The following is a 22606-nucleotide window of genomic DNA, read 5'->3' on the forward strand; positions in this document are numbered from 1 at the left end:
TGTACGTGTCATAGGGTTACATGACGATTCAATGGGATGGAATGTGTCAAGCCATCAGCATATTTTTGGCATATGTGAGTTGTCCATCATTTACTATCATCATCACCATCACCATTACTTCCTATTTCATCAGGTGCTTCAGCGTTTTCCACCTCTCTCTCAGATTGTGCCATTTCCCTATCAATACTGTGCACCTATATTTTGGCAATCATTTACACCTGGTTTACAACAGGACAATATGGAGTTTTGGGTTATGTTTCTTTACCCTAAACGATCCTTTACCTTGGCTTGTACCAGAAGGAAAGCAGATATAGAGACATTTTAACCTCACTCTGAAGTTTTTATTTTCCACGGGGGAGATAGAATTTTGACACATTTTCCTATAACTATACATACGAACAGGCCTTGTCACAAATGCATAAGAGCTTTCAAAGGCTAAGTGTTTAACAACGTTTGCATATTTGTGTGTTTCGGCTCTGTTCCTTTTTCCACCCCATTGGCCCACGGGTGTCAACGTCCAGTGTTTGTTTGGCCTGTGGTCTCTGCTTTGTACATCAACGTGGAGCATGTCTGTGCCAAGAGGAGCTTTTCACTCACTCCCAGAGTGGCAGGTGGCTGGTGGGCACCTGTTTTTGCTACTTTCCCTTGGAGCCCCTTTGCCTACTTTTTCCTCCAGTAGCTGCCGGTGGGTGTCGTCTTCTGGAACTACAACAAAGGGCTCCGTGTGTTGCTGCCAGTGTGACCGTGGAGGCATTTGCGTATTGATTCAGGCAGCTTGAGTTTCACATGGAGGAGAACTCACTTTGCCTGAGATGGAGAGAAGGGTCATGTCATGGAAATCATACTGAACCTTGAGTCATACGGCTGTGGCCACAACTACCAAACCCCTGCTAATAAGTACCCAGAAAATGCCTTTCACCCTCACGACAGCCACCATCATCGTCGTCAGCGGCAGCATAAGCATCACCACCCACATCCCCACGTAGCGGTGAAGAAACTGTGGCTCAGAGCGGTTAAGTTGCTCCCGTACAAAAGTGGCCGGGCTGGGGTTCTAGCCCAGATGTGCCTGAAGCCGTGACCTGGGACGTGCTATTTGTCTTCTTCTTCGACTTGTCGGGGAGAATGTCAAGGGCTAGGGCACATACTTCCTTGTCTCCACTTACTGCGCCATAAACGTTGAACAAGTGAATGAATGCATAACGGAAAGGCCAATTCCTCTGCGTCTCAGTTTCTCTGTCTGTGATATAGGCTAACAGTTTCTTGCCTGCTTCTTCTTATGGGGGTTATGAGAATCTATAAGACAGCGGTCTGAGTGTGTAAGGTGACAACCACACGTGAGGCAGGGAGTTCCCTCCATGTTTAGGCCTTTTTTCTCCTGTCTCTACCCCTTTTCAGAATGGCATTGGGCAGAGGTTTGGCTCCCTCGGACTGGTCAGTTTGGATACCTCAGGGATAAATTCCCTGACTTCCCCTGATAAAGCAGATGTTGGATCCTGCCCATCCCCCAAATCTCTGGGGGTCTATAGCTTTGTAGCTCTGGCACAGTCTCTTTTCTCTTAAAATTTTATTACATAATTCAGATCCCGTCACTCTCTCGCTTATACTCAAGAGTCCCCATTGCACACAGAATAACACGTTTCTGTTTTCATCCTGGCCTGTGAGGCTCTCTGTGATTATTTATTCACTGACCTCCAGGAAGTCCCAGAGGTTGTGGGTAGTTAGAAGCCAGGAGCCATGGTCGTGGCTATTTGGGGAAGTGCTCCCACTTGGCCGGTATGGGGGCTGCTCGTGGAGCCGCTCCCCTCTGACAGGATCATGTGGGCTGGGACAGAGATCCCTTCATTGGCACCAGATGGGACCCAAGATCATAAGTTCTGCCCATCTTCCAGGCTCCTCAGGAGCCCCCCAAAAGATTCTTGTATGACCCTACCCCAGACAAGATGGTGATCGACTTTCTCATCTTCCTTGTGAGTGGGGGTTCACACCCAAATTGAACAAGATTTAGAAAAGTGATGGAATGTGGTGAGTGGGGACTCAGACCACGTATGGCTGGGTGTCGGAGATGCCTGGGGAGCTGCAGCACAGGGCCTAGAGCTCAGGAGCTGCCCAGTAAGTGTTCGCTGACCGTGGTGTAAATGTCTCGTGCAGGGTCTCATCCTGGTCCCTCCGTGTCTCTCTTGGCCTAGCCCGTGTCTTGTAGATAGAAGCTCCTTCTGGGCTGCCTGTCCAGGCTGTAAGCTGTTCTTATGTCTGTTTAGACCCTGAAGTTGGGTAATGCCTTTTCCCGAAATGCCCCCGCATCCCTTCCCGCAAGGTCCCTTGTGTAACTGAAGGGCTCTGTGTGCTGGGCCAGGCCTGGAGTCTGGAAACAGGGGCCTATTATCTGTCCTGAACCTGCTGGCATCAGGGAGGCCAGAGAGACAATGGCAGTCATGGCAGTGTCCAAACAGGAAGGGCCTTCAGTGATAAGGCCCCAACATCCTGGAGGCTAGGTAACAGCAGTGACGATGACATCACCCACAGATGACATTGTCTGAGTACCTCCCCTGTGCCAGGAACCATTCTCTCATTTCATCCTCACTACAGCCCACCAAGGTGGGGACTATGATTCTCCCAATTTTATAAGAGAAGGAAACTGAGAACCACTGAGGGGAGGCCACATCCCAGAGTTGGACACCATTGAAGGGGGCCAGGCCAGAACTCAAAACCTGCCTCCAGAGTCACACTGTTCAGAGAGCTGTCTACCCACCACACTGCCAAGAGCAACAAGGCACCATAAGTGGAGGCCAACACAGAAGGTGGGAGGACACAACTGGCTTTCTTATTTTTGACGCCCAGGGAGGCAGCCAAGACCCTGCACGTTATCCACATGTGGTCCGATGTGGCCCAAACATAGCTCGGACGTGGCTCAGATTGGCTCAGAAGGGCCTGAACATGACCCAGATGTGGCTTGGATGTCCAGCCCCCAAGACTTCCAGGGCCTGAGTTCGGACAAAGATACACTCCAGACTTCAGGAGTCACAGACAAGTGTTTATTGCAGAGAGAGACACCTACAAAGCCAGTTCCCACATTCCTACTGGGACCCCACGTGCCCTGGATGGCCACTGTCCAAGTCTTCGCTGGGAGAGAGGAGAGAGGTCCAAAGTTCTACGAGGACGCTGGGGTGACCACGAGGGCATCCTGGAATTGGAGGAGAAAAGTCAAATTGGTTTTTTTTTTATCTCCTGCCTTGTGATTTATGCTGACTTGTCCTCCAAGGTGACCACTGGCATTGGGGTCATGACCCTGAAGTCACTCATACAGAATTCTTGAAAGGATCAGAGGGGTAGGTTTGTGTGTGAACAGTGATGCCACGCAGGGGCCTGCGTGCACAGGGGCACAGGTAAAGTATCTGTGTGTAGAGTGTGGGATTGTGCAGGATTGTTGTCCCCAATCCCAGCTGATCACCGAAACTCCCCCAAAGTTTCATCAAATGCAGATTACTGGTCCTATCCATTGTGTCCCAGGCAGCTAAATTTTTAACAAGGCTTTTGCTTTTTTAAAAAAAGAAAACTAAATGTGATATGAGGAACGTAACCGAGTAGATTTCCCCCAATATTGTATTGTGATCATTTTCAAACATACAGCAAGGTTGAAAGAATTTTATAGTGAGCACTTGTATACTCATCACTTAGATGTTATTATTACTTTTTTAAAAAAACCCATACTTGCTTTATCTCATATCTATCCATTTACTCACTCCTTAGACTACATTTTATTAGGTTGGTGCAAAAGTAACTGTGGTTTAAAAGGTTAAAAATAATTGTAAAAACCACAATTAATTTTGCACCAACCTAATAAAACATATTATAAAGCTATAAAAAGGAAATCCATGTGCTACCAGTCCAAAACAAATGAACAGAGCAAAACAGGAAATTTGGAAACAGATCCAAAGAATGAAATGATACCTTTCCAACCCAAACTGCAAATGATGGATTATGTGATGAAAGTTGATTAAAAAAAAAAAGAGAGGACAGTTGCTAAATGCCTCCTAATAAGAGATATGTGAAATAAACCAAGCTCTAGACATCCGGTTATATGGACACCAGTTGTCCACCCAACATGAATCAAATGCAGTATGTGTCTTAGATAAACTACTCATATTAAATTGGATCATTGCAATGTAGTCCATTAATGCATGACCTGTGCATTAAGACATCTGTTGGGTTTTACGGTTGAGGAAGCTGGGCTCAGAGAGGCCAGAGGACCTGCCTGAGGTTCCCTGGCTAGACAGAGGCAGAGCCAGGATTTGAACCAGTCCTCACATGCCTGAGTCTAGACTCTCAGCCTCCTTTGGTACCATCCACAGTATGTTCTCATTATTCTCCATCGAAGCCAGCTGCAGGGTGGACACAGTTTTTGAGGTGGGCAGCTGATAATAAGTCACATGTCAACTTGCCTTTGAAGCCAGTTAACAAAGCCTCTTACCCTCCCCCTAAATTCAACCCTAGTGGGATAGGGGGCATTTTTGAGACTGTTTCCTCTGGGGATTTCTCTGGAACTAAACAGCTCAGAAATTCAGTGGTGCCAGGCCACAGCTTTGGGCAAATCAGGACTAATAAGAGTTATAGGTTTGGTCCCAAGTGCCTCCTTGGCCTTCGGTTAGACACCCTGGCCATGGAAGAAAGGGCAGTTACTTGTGGGTTTTCTTAATTGTTTATCTGCTTTCAATGTCTCTCCTCCTCTAGAGTGGACTAGAAACTCCCAGAGGGCAGGAGTTTCTGTCTGTTTTGTTCATGGTAGTGATCACTGCCTGGCACACAGTAGGTGCTTAGTAAATGTCTGCTGGCCAGCTTACTGAGATAGAACCACCTCACTGTCTTTGGCTCATGCGGAGGTTGGGGTCCAAAGCAGGGGATTATCAGGGCAAGTGCTGAATGCAAATCTCAACTGTGCCACCTACTGGGTGTATATCCTTGGAAATGGACTTGCCATCTTTGAGCCTCAGTTTCTCCATCTGTAAAATGGGGATGAAACAAGATCTACCACATAGGGTGGGTGTGAAGACTGAGTGAGATGCTACCTATTACCCAGTGCCTGGCACAGAATGATTATGGACTGTTGTTATTAATGATAATATTTGCAAATGGGGGTGATGCTGCTACATCTCCCCTCTCCAGAAGCTACCAAGGAAAGTCATATGCTCAATGAGCATTTATTGAGCACCTATTATATGCTGGGCTTTACTGAAAGAAAGAACAAATGAATGAATGAATGACAGATAGGGTGGAAAAAGCTGGAGGTGTGTTGACCCCAGGCAAGGACAGTTACATTCTCCCACTTACAGATGAGGAACTGAGGCCCTGAGAGAAGAATGGACTTGCCCAAGGTCTCCCATGAATGACCAGAGGGGCCAGGGTTGGAGCACAGCCCCCAGCTCCCAGCCCAGGGCTCTCTCAGCGACTGTGCCTTCCCCAGGACAGGATGTTTAACCCCACTCACCTTGGTCAGAGACCATGAAGCTTCTTCGAATCCCAAGGCTTTCACCATCGACATCATGATCCCAGATCTTAATTTGCCTGAAATAACAAATGTGGTCAGAGACTGGTGGGGCCCGGGTGGGCCTGTGCGGCCGTGGGCAAGCTCACAGTTTCCAGAGGGCAACATTGGACCTGGCACACCCGATTCAGACTGTCCCTTTCGCCTCCTCTCATCTGTTCTCCGGCCCAGCATCTACCCAGGCTCATCTCCCCAACCTTTGCCTCCAGCACTGGCTTCTGTCTGCTCCAAAGGGCATTCCTCACATCCTCTCCCACTCCTGCTCAGGAACCATCAGGGGCTCCCTTCATCCACAGCAGCGCTGTCTATACTTTGAGATTTCTCAGGCTAATAAAATAAAGACATGAAAAACGTGGGGCTGGCATAGGTTACCAATTTCCCCCACCCCCATGACCTGGGGCTTAATTAGAGTAATTTCACCTTTTCCCTTGGCTTCCTCCACTACTAACACAAATGACAATGCCAACAACAGCAATGGCGAAGAAATGTTGAGCACTGACTGTGCCGGCACCTCCTCTCTGCCCCTATAAACATTATCTCTCTACTTCTGAGGAAGGTGCTCTTTTTTCCCCATTATACAGATGGAGAAAGTGAGGCTCAGTATGATGAGGTAGCTTATCTAAGGCTAGGCAGCCAGCAAGAGGGGGAATCAGGACTTGAACCACGTCTAAGACACATCAAGTGTGCTCTACGAGTAGTTGTCTGTTTACACCTCTGTGTCTCTCCTGTTGTCAGCCCGGTAAGGCTGGGCATTACCTAGTTCATCTTTGCATGTCTAGGCTCTGGTACCAGGAAAGGAATTGGGTTGGGAATTTGGAGATGGGAGAGCTTATTTTCAGCTGGATGACCGGGAAGGCTTCCTGGAGGAGGTGGAATTTGAACAAGGCTCTGAGGATGGGTGGGAAATGATTGAAAGGGGCCCCAAATGGAGACTCAGGCAGGAGGAGTAAAGCACCCACCCTCAAAACCTCGGGGAGTGGGAGGATGGATAGCAAAGAGACCCACCATTTTCATTTGGCAGCAGGACGGACATGAGGATCTCGGTGACGCTGTCTTTCAGAAGTTCAGGCTGTGAGACAGAAGGGACATCATTACCTGGGCTGAGAAGCCAAAGTCCTCCTAGACATTTCTCGGATAGATACAGTCTAGCCCCACGGTGAGGGAAGCTGGTAGAGGTACTGGAATCCCAAGTACCCTGCCAATCAAAGCTACAAGGGAGGGTTCCCGGGAGTGGCACAAACCCAGCTGGCCCAGGGGCCTGGCAAGTGGGGGGACTGGGGTGCATTGGAAGGATGCACCCCCTACCCCCCACTCTTAGGGGCTCTACCGGTCTGTTCCAGCAGAATTGCCCTGAGGAAATTTTGCCCTTGTATTTCCTGAGATTTTGACTTCTCGAGGGAAACCAGAAGTCCTGGTTTTCATGTGGAAACCTCCCCATTTAAAAATATTCGTAAACAAAACAAAAGAGAAGCATAAGGAGCTCCCCCCCACCAAAAACCCCCTAAAACCCACACCATGGCAGAAGACAGGATTCAACCAATTTGAGATGTCTGATTTCATCTGACTCAGATGGGGAAACTGAGGACAAGAGGGAAGGGGCTGTGCAGCGTCACTGAGACGAGTCTACATGAGCAAAATGAGATTGTGATTAGAAGGGATTGGATTTCTAACTTGGGGTCAAAACTTCACAGACGGAAAGTGAGTGTGTGTCTGTGTGTCTGTGAGTATGTGTGTGTTCTCAGCTGTGTTCGGCATACAGTAGGTGCTCAGTAAATGCCTGAACCAGGAGGTTGGACTTTGGCTGATAATGGGGAGGCCAACCAGCTCACCATGGGGCTGCCCACGGGGACCTTGGTCAAAGCACATTCTGGGCAGTGTCTGCTTTCGAAATGGATCATCCTGAGCTGTCCCATGTCCCCAGGGACACCATGTTAATACTCACGTTGAACAGGCCAATGCCTGAGTTCATCAGGTGGATTCGATTAGCGCTGCAACAGAAGATACCCATGAGAGTGGTCCCTCAGAGTCTCCTTCCTTCCTTCCTTCCTTCATTCATTCATTCATTCAACAACTATTTATTGAGCACCTACTATGTACCAGACACAGTACCGGCTCTGCAGAAACAGCAGTGAACCAAATCAAATCTTTGCTTCATGCAGCTTACACTGTAACTGGGGGTTGGGGGAAGTGGGGAGACAGACAACAAATAGCTGCCTGAAGTTCAGAAAAATCATCCTCTGGAGTAAGGACTGTGGCAAACAGGGCATCTCGGTTTCCTTCTAACGGGGGTACCTGATTCCATGTAGGCATGCAGGCACACACGGCAGCCAGATACTCTGATTTTTATATTTTGGTAACTCATTTATATTAAAAAATACCTAACCCTATGTGAGCTGATCAAAAACACATGCATGCACTTGAGTTGTCCTAGGAGGGTCTAGTTTGCAGCCCCTGAGCTCTCTGGGGCAGCAGGAGGGTGGTGGGATGCGGGGAGAACAGGCAGGGGCGCAGAGAGCTGGCAGTCCAAGCTTTGGGGCTGGGCTCCATGGGTGCTCAGCGTTTGGGTATGAGTGTCATTGCCACTGTCTTGGAGGGGTCCAGAAGAGGCCACCCACGGCCAAGGGAATGGTGCTGGACAGGTTTTTCCCATCCCAGGGTCAGCTTGCCCAAGGGCTGCTACAAGGCCATTTCCCTTTCCTTCTCTGTCTCATACTTGGTCCTCGACAGCAGGACAGTTCAGGTAAGGCAGTCTTTCTGCCTGTCCTGGAGTAGCCTTCCCTGGACGCTCACACCCTGGAGATTCAAAACACTAGGTATTTAAAGAAACCCAGTGGTTGCTAGGCAGGACTCATTTTCATCGCCAGAATCTTCACAATGATTTATTTACATGTTACCTGATTTCATTTAAGTTGAGCATAAGTCCGTCACCTTCGGTGTAAAACTGAGCTTCTAAGCTGGCTTCCTGCAACAAGAGAAGCCCAGGCCCCATTTCTTTCAGAGGATGCGTCAGGTGTGGGGTGTGGGGTTACGCAAGGAGGGTCTGGGGTCAAGCTGACACTTGAATCTCAGCTACTGGCTCTGTGACCTTGGAAAAGTGTTTGACCTCTGGCCTCACTTTCCTCATCTGTTAAATGGGATATACCTGTTCCCACTTCCCATTGAACAGATAGGATTGTTATGGGGAATGAGGAGGAGGATGACAGCAGCCAACATGCTTGGAGCCCTCACTGGGTGTCAGGCAGTGTTTTAAGGAGTTTATATGCTTTATATGATTATTTGATCCTCACGACCCAGCGAAGTGGCTCCTATTATTACCCCATTGTAGAGGTGAGGAAACTGAGGGACAAAGATCAGTAACCCCCTAGTGATGTTAACCATTATTATCGGAAAGGTCAGAAGTGAAGCCAAGTCTCCAATACGGGTGCTAAACGTATGCATCAACTTGACCTGTGGGCTGGGGTGAGCCTGAGTGTCAGGCTCCAGCTCCAGGTCGGCTGCACCCAGAAAACAAAGTTGTCCTGCAGACCTGGTCCAGGGGGCCTTTTGAAGAATGCCTGCCATTCGCCACGGCGGGGCCAGATCCCCAGGGAGTGAGGCTGGCCCGGGCAGTCCATTCCCACTGCTGGTTGGGGGATCAGAATACCCCTCAATACAGGAAGCCAGGGCACTGTGCATCCTGTAGTCTTTGTGAATAGCACCCCTGAAGTTGTGTGTGGATAAACCACACAGATGCACGCAGAGACTCTACTGTAAGGATAGTGTCAACATTAGCTTAATAACCAGGGACTGTCCAGACTCCTTGGTTAGGCATCCAGGGCCCAACCATGAATCCTGCCATGTCTGTCTCTCTCCTTTGCCCTCTGTGGAGGGTGCGGTTGGTGCCCCACTCAGATCCTCTCTCTAGGGCAGGGCATCCATCCCTCTGCTGCTGAGCACTGCAGCTAACAGTCCACAGCCACCCCTTCTCTGGAGAAATGCTGTTGCTTGAACAGAGCTGGTTTGCTGGGAGGTTATGGCCTTCCTACCCCAGGGACCGTTGGTGGCCAGTAACTGACTAACAAGGGGGTACAAGAGGACTGAATGACTAGAAAAGTCACAGGGTCAGAGCTGGGCCCTCAAAGCTCACGATTATTGGTTTAGAGCTCCCCCTACTCCAATCCTACTGGGTAACAAGAGTGGAGGAAGTGTTTAGCAAAGCAAGAGAGGTGAATAGGAACAGCAAATTGGAGGGTCCCCCAGATTGCTGCCAATGTCACAGGCAATTGAACTTACCACGCCCAGGGTGAAGAGGGGGCGGCGAGCTTCATTGGTGACAAATACTTCCAGCACAATCAGTTGGGCCACCTTGGCACTGCCCTGGTCCAGAAGAAGCTCTGGGCGCTCCTGGATTAGAATCTTTACTATCTGTGTGCGTCCCAGCTGATTCGCAGCCTGGAAGGACATCAGCCCCACATGTGGCCTCCCAGGTGCCCCACCGTGGCCCACAGGGTCCCATGTGGCCATATGGCATGGCCTGTGCCCAACTTCCTGGCCTCCCTGCTTTCTCTCTGCCCCAGCCACACGTCCTCTCAGATCCTGGATGGATTGTTGCCCTCCCCACCTCACAGCCTTTGGTTGTGCTTCTCCCTCTCTGGAATAGCCTTCCCTCCAGGGAAGCACTCCCTAGTTTCCCCAACTCTGTCAGGTACCCTGTAATGCTCTCATAATCCTTAGAGTCTGTCCTTTGTAACTGAAATATTATCTGTGTGATTGTATGCAGGTCAACCTGTCCTGTTAGACTGAAATCTCTGTGAGGACAGGGACCCGGTCTGTAAAAGTCACCAGTGCTGGAAAGCAAGAGCATGTTCCCACGGTATTTTATTCCCCAGAGTCCGGTGGACAGACCACAGCACACACCTGTCAAGCTGCAGACGGCCAATGGACTAACCTGTTCATTGATCACCTTGATGCTGGACTTCAGCCGACGGGCCAGCTCAGGAAGCTGAGGACGAGAGGAAGCCAGAACAGGTCAGCTGAAGGGGAGAGGGGAGACACACCTCCAGCAGCTCCACTGCTGAGATCCCCAGAACCCCAGAAAAGCTGAGTGGGTTGATGGTCCAGGCTATGTGTTTGTCACTGGTGGAAAAGAGCTCTGTCAGCTGCTGTGGGGCATGGGGTCCCTGTTGGCCTGGACTTTTACTGTGGGCTGGTGGTGGTTGTGGGTCTGGGGGCAGCTCCCTGCTCCCAGAGGACACAGAGAAATGATCCAATTCTTACTATAGAACTAAGAACTATGGTACATATTTCTTATATACCATGAATGTGGTTGCCAGTGACCACTCCTCTTTTCTCACCATCTCAGTCCCTTACCCTGAGTTCTAATCCTCACAAGCTTGGTTATCTGTTGTCTGTCAGCTGACCTGAAGTCCTGACACCTTCCCATAACTTTGAGCCAACCCTTTCCCCCTGTGGGCCTCAGTTTCCCTACAAGTCACCCTGGAGGGGGAAGCACACTTTGGTTGACTGGTGGTGGTTGCCAGCTGTGCTGTGTTGATAAGGATTCCAAGGCTGTCTCAGCATCTGGGCTCAATAAGAAGGAGGGCCCTGATCAATTAGTGATGTCTGCGACCGGCCCCATAGTGGGCAGCAGGGGCACAATTGACATCCCTGGACCACTCAGTATCTAAGATGCCCTTTGGCTCGACAGTACTGTTATTTGGCAGAGGAAACAGGTGTATCAGGTACCGGAGGGCAGAATTAGGACTGGCACTGGGTGTACAGGGAAAGTTTCAGCTTTAGAGCCGTATGTCAGAGGCAGAGACTGTTAGGGAAGAGAGGGAACTCTCCATTACTAGAGGGGTTTAAACTGAGCCTGATGGGATTCGTGCTGGCGGCTTAGGGGTCCTTGCACCCCCTTTGATTCAGGAAATTCTCACGATACGGTAGAGATGGCTCCATCCTCTGTCCCATGTCAAGGCTTACCACATAGTCCAACAGGACCATGAGTTCTTCTGGAGGGAGCAAGGCAGCAATTGCAGCATTCACCACATCTTGCCTCACGGTGAGGCTGAAAGGGGCACTGCCCAGGGAGGGTGTTGTCAGGGAAACTGCAGACTTATTGAACCAGTTGGTCACAGTTCCCTGTGAGTCCAACAACTTGGCCTAAGGAGACACAGAGCAGAGAGTTGGCTGGGATCTTTAATTCCTCAGCTTACCCAATAACAACCTAGAAGGAAATGACATCACTCAGCTTGTTTCCCTTTTTGCACTTGCTTCCAGGACGCTTAGCATAGAGGTCAGTGCCTTGCTGTAGGTAATGAATTATCTCCGGTGCCTAGCAACATATACTCTCCCTGCACACCTCAGATAATCTCTGATTTTTAAAAAACCTTAGATGTCTTATTTGGCATTTGGGTTTCAACTTCTCAGATACCTCACAGACACTTTGGATGAGGGGAACATTCAAAACTGCAACAAAACCAATGGAAATGTTTGATGCTGCAGTTTTCCAAGGGACCCATGAAAACTGGTCTGGGATTCAAGCTGCCCAGGTTGTCCTGGTCCTTTAGGGAGTCCAGCCCCCGTGTGAGTGTGTGGCTCCACATTTTACAGAGAATTGACAGTTACTGGGCTCCTCCCGCCTGCCAGACCCTATGCAGTCTCATTTCTTCCTCTCTTTGGTGATTATTATTATCTGCATTTTACACAAGTGGACACTGAGGCTCAGAGAGGTGAGGAAACTTGCCCAAAGTCACACAGCAGGGAGTTGTGGAGCTGGGAGAGAAACTTAGGTCTTTGTAATCCTTGATGTGTTTTGATCCTGAGCTCTTGTTTCAAGGTAACCAGATATTTGGGGATTGGTAGGGGCTTGCCTGAGAGAAAGGCCAAGAGCCCCAGTGCACACACTCTGGCCCCTGACTGGGGAAATTAGGGTCAGAGGACAGATCACCAGGGTCTATGTTCTTTGTGTGGCCCTTGGATTCCACCTCCTATTTTTTCTCCCTTAGAATGGTTTACATGGGACATGTTCAGTTTGTGGAGATTTTTCTAAATCAAGCCTGTGTGTCCTAAACGTGACCGATGTTTTCTCCCCTGAAACAGAACCATGGTGTCTGACCCTTGGTGGTCAGAGAAGGGCAGTGGTGTCCCCATTTTACTCTCAAGGTCCCATGCCACTCACCCTCAGGTTGAGCTGGATGCCATTACCCTTGATGTCAGGAGACAGGAAGTCAAACTCCAGGTGGTCAGAGCTGAGGGAAACGGGCACTGCTCAGGAACGAGAAGAAAGTTCTGTGAGGGTGGACGGCAGTACTGCTGGGGTGGTTTGGGGGCTGCTTTTGGCTGGAGCTGCATGATTGCGCGGTAAGTATAATATCATTATCACGGGGTTAGTGGGGGACGCGGTAGGGATGATGGTGTTGATAATGACCATGATGAAAATGATAACGACTGACATTTACTGCGCATCTATCAAGCGCCAGGTACTGTGCTAAACCTTTACATGTGTTAGCTCACTTAACCCTCAGAGTAACCTTAGGAGGTGGGTCCTATTATTACCCCCATTTGACAGATGGGGGTACCAAGGCTCAGAAAAGTGGAATGATTGCTCATACCGTGAAAAGCATTGAACCCAGTGGGTCCTGTGCCACCGTCTTGGTTTGGAACGAAACTGACCTAATTGCTTATAACTCTCCACCTCCCCGACTACACTGTGATCTGCATCTGGGCCTGGGCGGCGTCCGGATCTGTCCACCAGATATTTGCCTCGTGATTCCCCACTTGGCCGCCAAGTTGTTGGGCCGAGAATGGGGAGGGCAGCAGAGGGGGCGGGGCGGGCGGGGTGTTGGTCTTTGGCCCGACTATTGCCTCACCCTCCCGACCCCCGCCACCTCCCACCCTGATCTTGGGGAGCAGAGAAGCCAGAGAGATTTCGATTCTAGCCTTAGCAGCCTTGGGTGGTCTCTTCCTGCTTCAACCTCAGTTTTCTCATCTCAAAATGGGAGTGTAATAGTAATACCTACCTCGTAGGTTGTACACCTACTAAAGTTGGCTCAAATCTGAACTACACCAGACTTGGAACTTGAAGAATTGGGTTTGAGCCTTCCCCTGTGACTAACTTCCTCTGTGAACTTGGACAAATGACTTAATTTCTCTGAGTCTCAGTTTTCTCATCTGCGGAGTGAGGTAATGATCATTGCTTCACGGTGTCGCCTGAGGAGTCAGCCAGACGGTGTATATAAAACACCCAGCTCAATATTTGCTCTATGCATGCACTGATTCCATTCTCTTCTTCCCACTCCTCTTTGGTCACCCCTTTGAATGAGCCTCTTCAGATCCCAAAACAGTAGATGGTAGAATTTTCTTCTTCCCATCAATCCCCACTCCAAGGAGTCTGAGCACAGCAGAATTCTGAGGTGGGGGCAGAAACCCGAGTCCTCCTCTCTCTACTCTCAGGGAGGGAGAAATGTCCTCCTTCCTGAGCACACATCTTGTCTCTTACCTGTTCCCTCTCTTCTAATAGCCCACAGTGGTTGCCGTATCATTCATTCATTTATCGATACAGCACACATTTGAAAACACTTCTCTGTGCCAGGCAGAGCACCTGCTATGTGTTTGGAACTTTCCTGTAAATTTTTAATCCTCACTAACAATCCTGTGAGGTAGGATGTGTAAGTCCTATTTTACAGATGAGAAAACTGAGGATGAGGAGGTAGAATTGGCTTTCCCATAGTCACAGAACAAGTCAATGGGAGAGCTGGGGTTTGAACTTGGGTTTATCTGGGGCACCCGCTGGCTCACATGGAAACTTGCACATAGTAGATACTGGTGAAGTCACAGTTGTGTTCAATTCCTGTCTCATCCCAGGCAGGGATCAAATGATGCCCTTCCTACCTGCTGCTGGGCTGAGTTGCTGCTCAGGCCTGACTGGAGAGGTGCCCCCTGGGCAGAGCCAAGGCCTGGAGGCCGGCCCAGCAGTAAAGGAAAAAGGTGAGAGAGAGCAGTGCACTTACCCCTCACCAGGCGCAGGAGGTCTGCATACATGTCCTCAAAAGCCGCCTCGATCACGGGACACAGCTGTAACAGCACAAATGCGGGGGCTCCATCAGCAGGGGAGCCAGAACACAGCCCCACAGTGACCCATGCTCAGCTCACGTAGCCTGAGTCCCACCACTGTGCCCACGGCCAACCAGGTTTTCATCCATGGGGTTGAGGACTCAGTGGTGCAATGGTTTGTCCCTTGCCCTATGTCCAGGGTATGCCTAGCCTGCCAGGTACCCTCTCCATCAGACTTCTCATCTTGTTCCTGAGAGCCCATGTTTTCCACGAAAGGGAGATGGAGAAGTCATTCCTTCATTCACTTATCCAATGCGTCATTACCGAGTTCCTTCTGCATATCAGACTCTAGAACAGAAGCCAGCAAGACAGACCCAAGCAGACTCATGAACAATCTCTCTGTGCCTGTGGTGGGTTTCTAGCCCCAACACATCCCTTTGCCCACTGAACTCTTCCTTTCCCAACCCCAATCGCCAGCAGTTCTTATCAAGAAGCAATTTTGTCCCCCAGGAGACATTTGGAAATTTCTGGAGACATTTTAGTTATCATAACTTGGGAGGTGATGTTACTGGCATCTAGTGGATACAGGCCAGGGATGCCTAAACATCCCACAGCACACAGGACAGCCCCACGGCAAATAATTATCCACATGCGCTTTGGGCGATTAGTACGTAAAATAAGGGTGACTTGAGCAGAAGCTCTATGATACCGTGACAATCTGATAACCAAGAAGGCTATTAAATGACTAGTGGGCAGCATATACAGCATGGAGATGCTGGACAGAGGGATGATTCACGTCCCAGGTGGGATGGAGCAGGACAGCTGGAGATTTCATCACGCTACTCAGAACAGCGCATAATTTAAAACTTATGAATTATTTATTTCCAGAATTTTCAATTTAATATTTTTGGACTACAGTTGACCATGGGTAACTGAAACCTTGGAAAGCGAAACTGCAGATAAGGGGAGGGCTACTGTATTTTAAAAGTCTTCCCAGGGGGTTCTGCTGTGGGAACTCAGGTTGGGACCCATGCATTTATACTGACAGGGCTTCAGCATTTTCTAGGTGGGCTCCTGCCAGATTTCAACATGCTGTAACTTTTCCCTTCACATCAAGTAAAATATTCATATGACCATCGTATTAAACCCACAGAGTCGTGTTGGGAAACCATGATGACTAACGGAAAGCCAGTTCTCTCATTTTATTTACTATAGGTGGCCTTTCACCCTTAAAAACAGATATTATGCAAAGAGCATTTTGTAATCCCAAGTTCGTGCCATCTTTTCTAGTAAAAGTAAAATGTAATAAATGTAAAAATATAGTTTTAGCTATTAAAGTATGAGGACAGTGTGATTTTGCTGGAGGCTGGGAAGAAATTTCCAGCTGGGCCCTACTTTAAGAAACTCCCACTGTTAAATAGAAAAACATTTTTTTCTTAAAAGAAAAATTATCTTATGTAAGAAAAGCCAAATTTTACAAAATATTCACTTTCAGATTCCTTTATGAAGGCTCTCTGGAATGGTTTAGTAAAGTATTAAATATGATGCTATTACAATAATTATGAATATTATACAGTGGCATAGAAAATAGACATAACTTAAAGAATATCAAATAGTATTGACACTGAGTGCAGCCACATAAAAATTTGAGTGCATGTGGATGGAGATTGGAAGGCAATATGCAAGAGAAAATGGCTGCCAAGTTGGAAACAACCAAAATGCCCATCAATAGACAGTTGGAGAAAGAAACTGTGGTACATTGATACAATGGAGTATTACTCTACCATAAAAAAGAATGAAATCTTACCATTTGCAACAACATGGATGGACCTAGAGGGTATTATTCTAAGTGAAATAAGTCAGAGTGAGAAAGACAAATACCATATATCTTCACTTATATATGGAATCTAAAGAAAAGAATAAACATGCAAACAAAACAGAAGTCGACTCATAGATACAGAGTAAAAACTGATGGTTGCTAGATGGGAGGGGGATTGGGGATGGGGGAGAAGGTGAAGGGATTAGAAAGTATAACTTGGTAGTCACACAGATGTGAAATACAGTATGGGGAATATAATCAATAATGTTGTAAAGATTATGTAGGGTGTCAGACGAGACTGGACTTATCGGGGCGATCACTTCATAGATTATATAAATGCCTAATCACTGCACTATATACCTGAAACTAATATAAAATAATATTGAATGTCAATTATAACTAAATATATATATGTAACTATATATAATTATATATATAGTTTATTTATATATATAGTTTATAGTTTATATATAGTTTATATATAATTATAGTATATAGTTTATAGTATTATATATATACACACACACACACACACACACACACACACACAGTCATGGGATATAAAGTACAGCATAGGGAATATAGTCAATGGTATTGTAATAGCTATGTACGGTGTCAGAGGGGTAGTAGACTTGGGGGGGTTATCACTTTGTGAGGGGTGTAAATGTCTAATCCAAATGTCTAATTCCATTATGTTGTTTTGTACACCTGAAACTAATTAAAAAATAAAGTAGCTGCCAAGTTAAGGTACAGGGATTATAAGTATTTTTCCCCCAAAGTTGTTTAGTTATTAGATCATCTTTTCATTTCAAAAAGTTTTATTGTAAAAAACATTTGAGTTATCTGACAAGGTGTTTTGAACTCCAGGAGGCCCACTGTTGTGAACACATCTTGGAATTTATAGTGGAAATCAATGGTCAAAGTGGATAAATCCAACTTACACTTTTAGTTTACCTGTGGTGTATAAGGAGCATATAAAATGAGATAGACCCATGTGTACTGATTCAAAAAAATAAACCCAACAGGACCTGTGAGTGACAGACCCCTGAAGACCACAGGTTGATTGTGAGACAAGGATATGCTACAGCTTGTTTTCAAGGGCCATTTGTTAAATTTTCAGGAATTTCTGAGCTTGGCACTAAACCTAGACATTGTTAAAAATTAAATTATATAAACTTACAGGTAAATTATACTAGAGCAAAGTGAATGAAAACTCAAAACTCATTATTTCCTAATTATTTTGTTATACCTTACTCTTATTTCTTGCTCTCGAGGCTGTTTACATCTATTGTATCTGTGTGCTGGAAATAGCAGACAATAGTGTGCTACTGTGCATTTCTTCCCAACTCTGCTCACTGAAATTGGCCTTGGAGGGAGGGTTTACACCAGAGAAATCAGCAAATGGTGCAAATCTGGGCTCCCTCCCCTCGACCGCTCCGAGTCCATTGTTAACCATGCTCCGGCTTGACTTTCGGCACTTTCTTTACCTGGACCTCAATGACCCCTTGCTGAAAGAATGATTCGGGCCCAGTTTCCCACTGAGGAGACACAAATTCCTTAGCACTGGTTTGCAGTTCCACCCAAGCCCCACGAGGGGAACAATCTTTGCAGGCCAGGGAGGCACTGATTCCACTCACCTGGCTTTTCACCAGTTTGGGCAGGGCTGGCACCAGGAGGTTCATGACCTTGTTGGCTAAGGAGTTGACCATGAAGGAGAGTCTTCCAGAGAGGAGAAGGGGAGAGAGATTAGGGAAGGTCAGAGAGGATCTCCTCTCCCCTGTTTTCTAGAAGGGGAGTCTGAGTCCAGGGGAGGAAGGAACTTGCCCAAGATTACATGGCCTGTAAAAGACAGAGCTGGGAGTAGACCCTGAGCCAGGTGCAGATGGTGGCAGAGAGTTCTCCGGGATTGGGCTGGGGGTGGTCACAGAAATTTGTGCTGGACTCCAGACTGATGGCATTTGGCGTTTCTCCCCATTGTCCTGCTAAGGAGAAGTGGAGAGAAGCGCTATGTTTTTGAGCCCCTGCTGTGTGCAGTGCACTCTGCCCTGCGCTTGCTTATGGCTGTGGCCTGAGCTAATCCTCTCCCTGCAGTTTGGCAGGTGAGGCACAGGGTGGCGACTTGCCCAGCAACACCCAGAATGTAAATGGGGAGATGCATTTGTCTGAGACTCCAAAGCATGTTTTTACACATGGCTCCATGCAAGCCTGCCTCGGGTGGTGTGAGGGCCCTAGGAAGGTGGCTCCTGTCCACCTGTAAATGTTTGCCCCACTTCCTGGCGTGATGCCTGAAATCCCATCATTATGGCTTCCACCCTTGATGTCTTGATCTTTCTTGGCATCACAAGTTCCCTGAAACGAGCCCCAGATCTAGAGTCAGGAGAGAGAGTCTCTTTCTGCCTCTGAGCGTCAGTGTTCTCCACCTGTAAAATGGGGCAAGGCCACCACCCAGCTTCCCTCCCAGGCACGGTGGGAGCCCAGTGAGAGGTGGCCACACTCACTTATGCAGCAGGCTGATGTGCAGGCTCCCGTGACTGTTGGAGCATTTGTCGAGGACAAGGTGAGAGTCACCCCTCTTGCTGGTGTCCACGCGGATGGTGGCTTGGACCTCCGTCTCCATGTGCATCTCCACAATGGTCTTGACCAGGGGCCTGGGAGTGGTGCCCGAAGCTGTGAGCACCATCCTAGCCCCCGGCTAGAGCACCCCTCCTGTCCCTCTGCCTTCTGGCACCTTCACCTCCCTTCTCAAACTTTTGCTGGGTGCTCCTCATCTCCCCCATTTTTATTTTTTTTTTGACCCCAGCATGTCCAGGCTCAGTTTTTTGATTCTTCTCCTGGTTTAAATCCACTGCCTGTGACAACAGCTTCCAAAACCCAACCCCCTACTCAGGTGTCTAACAAGCGTCTCAAATTTAACATGTCCAAAACACACCGTGGATCCTCCCCAAACCTGTTCTTCTCACGATCTTCCCCATCTTGATCGCTGGCCACTCCATCCTGCCCATTGCACAGGCAATCACCTTGGAGTCAGCCTTGACGCCTCCGTCTCTCTCCTTCTCTCTCTTCCGTCACATTCAATCATTAGGAAATCCTATTGTCTCTACCTACCTCCAAAACATATCCAGAACCTGACCGCTTGTCACCACCTTCCTGCCCCCAGGCCCTGGTCCAAGCTGTCATTGTCTCCTCTGAATTATTTCAATAGTTTCTGGATGGCCTCTCTGCCTCCACTCTTACCCTTATACACAGCAACCAGAAGATTATTCAAAATGTTAAAACATGCCATGTCCCTCCTCTGCTCAGAACCTTCCGTGGCTCCCATCTTCTCAGTAAAAGCCAAGTCCTCACCTTGGTCCACAGGCCCTGTGATCTGGCCTCGGCTGCCTGCTGGCCTCACCTCCCACCGTTCTCCCTCTCTTCTCCTCACCCCTTGCTATTCTTTGAACAAAGCAAGTGTGCTCTTGCCTCGGGGCCTTTGCACTTTCTCTTCCCTCTGTTTAGGACTCTTTTCCGTGCGTGGAGGAAAGGGCGGAATGAGTGGATGAACATGTCAGGCCTGCTGTACCTGACTGAAGGGATACTCACGTGTTGAATCCAGCCACCATGTCCAGGGGGACTTTGACCACCAGCTCCTGGCCATCAGCTGAAGGTTGCACTTGCAGCTGGAGGATGCTGGCTGAGGTGACTTTCAGCCTGGATGGGATGTGGGAGAGATGAGATTCGTCTGAGCATCATCCCCAAACTTGATCCTCTCCGTCGTTCCTGTCTCCCCTGGTGCCCAGCCAGCAGCTGGACCCAAGCCCAGTCCACTGACTCCTCCCCAGCATGGTCTTGCCCTATCCCTACCCTCCCCCCTGCTCACAACACTCCCATGGCTCCCCCCTCACTAAGGAGATGAATCCCAGCTCCTTGGACTGGGACCCTCTATGACCTGGCCTCACTGACCTCCCACTTGTCACATTGGGGTTTGAGCGTCAGCCATTCTGACTGCCTCCCACTCCTCTATGCCTTCGCCCAGGTCCCTCTACCTGGAATGCCATTTTCTTCTTGTCTCCTGGTGAACATGGAGTCATTGGCTCCACCGAGAAGCGTCACCTTACCTCTTCACCCTCTCACCCCAGGTGACCTTCCTCTGGGGTCGCCCTGTTAGGGCTCCTGTGTGACTCTCTTATGGTTCTTGTTAACTCCTCTGGGAACTTCTGAGGAAGGGACTTCATTTGTTCTATTCTCTGTGGTCAGGCACAGAGCTGACACCAACTGATGCTTGTTGACTGACTGGGTGTGCAAAGTGTGTCCTGGGCAGAGGTGTGGGCAAGGAGCTCCCCGTTTGGTCCTGCTCCACTTACCAGATGATAAAGTTCAGGACGGAATTCACCAGGCTGCCTAGTATGGGGATGCCCCCGGCTGGCTCCTCCCTCACAGCGCTGAGCAGAGGCAGCTGCTGGAGGATGTTGACAGCATCGTGATTCTTCAGCTCCTGTGTCAGCCCTGGGAGCAGATTCCAGGGATTAGGGGACAGCAGGAGGAGCAAGGAGGATGGGTTGGTGGGGGTTCCAGGCTGGGACGAGGCGTCCCTCAGGGCTACTCAGACCTGGACACACGGCAAGGGTATGGATGGTTCTGTCCGAACCATCTCGCCCGTGGAGATGTGGCCTTGAGGACGATGGACCAGATGGGTCATTTTCACATGAAGACTGAAGCTGGGGCATGAGTGGGACCATTCACACCCCTGAGGATTGCCAGCCTCTGCCAGGAGCACTGGCCAGGACACTCGGCACATGGACCTGCATCCCTCCTTCAGCCAGTGGCAAACAATTCCAGAGCCAACAGACAGAGAACCCATAAGGCCCTTTTTGGGGCTGTTTTGCTAGAACACACTTGCTAACAATTCTCTGGCACCTACATCCTATGGGCCTGTTGTCCAAAGAGCCTCAGGTGCTGAGCAGAGAAAGGAGGAGGCAAGATCAGGGGACCGTGATCCAGGAACCCTGCCGGACTCTTTCCCTGGCATCTGGCTTGTGTGCAGAGCAGGTCAGAAGCGCTGGACAGCTGCTGCTCGGAAAGCAGCCCTCAGCCAATGACTGATGGGAATTGGTGTACAAACACCCCAGCACCCTCAACCCTCGGGCAGGATGACCCACGTGTGTGTGCCCCACTGCGTCCCGGTGTCCCTGTGTGTCGTTATCTCTCAGCAACAAAAGCACTCTTTTTGCCTGCTCTGTGATAATGGAGAGGGGCCCTGTAAATATTCCTCCTTCGCCAGCTGGTGCAATGTTAAGGTGAGCCCTGTCAGGGGGGGCTCTGGAGGGGCACGGAGGAGGAGCGGGCTTCCCTTTCTGGCCCTGGGGTGCTCTTCTCACCAGGCTGCTTGTGGTGTCACCATCCATGGCTGTGAGTTCTGCAGCACTCCTGAGGGCAGCTAATGGTACAGTGGACACCCCAGCTAGCCCCCAGGTAGTTTCCAGGACACGGCTTCTCAGTGAGTCAACGGCAACCCCCTTCCTCAGGGGCAGCTTTCCAGAGGATTCCATTGACTCCCCAAAGGCAGTTTTCTGCTCTCTGGCCTCAGCCTGCCAACTGTGGACCAGCTCTGACCTGTGACAACTCGGTGTGGCGTGGGCTTCAACCACACTCTCCCAGGAAGTCTGGGGAGGATTCTCCCCCTCCGAGTTCATTCTGTCCTTGGATTAGCCTCCTAACCTCCTCAATTCCTGGGGAATTTTTGGAGTTCTTTTCTCCTCCCATCTTAGCCAATTCCCCATGACTCCAATCCCTTGCTCATAATTCTTTGCACAGAACACCTATTGGGTTCATCGTGCGATTTCTGTCTCCTGACTGGCCCTAAGGAACATAGTTACCCAGTGGGCGGGCTGGCTCCAGCTCCCAGCAGTAACTGGCCTGCCCTTACCTGACTTGCTTCCCACTCTCCTGCCGGTGTTTTCTGCGATCACTTCTAAAACGAACCACTTGCACACAGCTCCTCAACTCAGATTCTGCTGCTGGGGAACCTAAACCATGGTTGCTCCTTCTGACTGACATTCCATGTGCTTGCAATTCACAGTATGCAAGCAGGGAACTCTCTGCTCCCTGTCCCTACTTGGGGATCCCTTCCCTGGCTGCAGTGCCTGTGTGGCCCTGCGAGAGCTGGCCCCACTCCCCGCCCATCCCGCCTTGGCCCAGGCCCACTGCACGCAAAGGGCGTGTCTCTAAGTGCTTTA

The 22606-nt window shown here is 49.2% G+C and overlaps 1 protein-coding gene across 2 annotated transcripts in view; it reads right to left on the reverse strand.

Annotated features, from left to right (window-relative positions):
• Positions 1–3018: 3018 nt before the first annotated feature.
• BPIFB1 (BPI fold containing family B member 1) overlaps positions 3019–22606 on the reverse strand; it is a 30489-nt gene continuing 10901 nt past the window's right edge. For both annotated transcript variants that reach the window (XM_033095037.1, XM_033095035.1), the window contains exons 3-16: positions 20735–20876; positions 19974–20081; positions 18890–19039; positions 18029–18110; positions 14530–14593; positions 12699–12784; positions 11501–11680; positions 10467–10520; positions 9812–9970; positions 8434–8501; positions 7482–7527; positions 6545–6608; positions 5483–5559; positions 3019–3181 (exon numbers count right to left, since the gene is read on the reverse strand). In XM_033095037.1, coding sequence (XP_032950928.1) covers positions 3149–3181; positions 5483–5559; positions 6545–6608; positions 7482–7527; positions 8434–8501; positions 9812–9970; positions 10467–10520; positions 11501–11680; positions 12699–12784; positions 14530–14593; positions 18029–18110; positions 18890–19039; positions 19974–20081; positions 20735–20876 — 1313 coding nt within the window. In that variant the 3' untranslated portion in view covers positions 3019–3148. The remainder of the gene's footprint in view (positions 3182–5482; positions 5560–6544; positions 6609–7481; positions 7528–8433; positions 8502–9811; positions 9971–10466; positions 10521–11500; positions 11681–12698; positions 12785–14529; positions 14594–18028; positions 18111–18889; positions 19040–19973; positions 20082–20734; positions 20877–22606) is intronic.

The sequence above is a fragment of the Rhinolophus ferrumequinum genome, chromosome 23 (genome assembly GCF_004115265.2).
Source record: "Rhinolophus ferrumequinum isolate MPI-CBG mRhiFer1 chromosome 23, mRhiFer1_v1.p, whole genome shotgun sequence".
Taxonomy (NCBI): Eukaryota; Metazoa; Chordata; class Mammalia; order Chiroptera; family Rhinolophidae; genus Rhinolophus; species Rhinolophus ferrumequinum.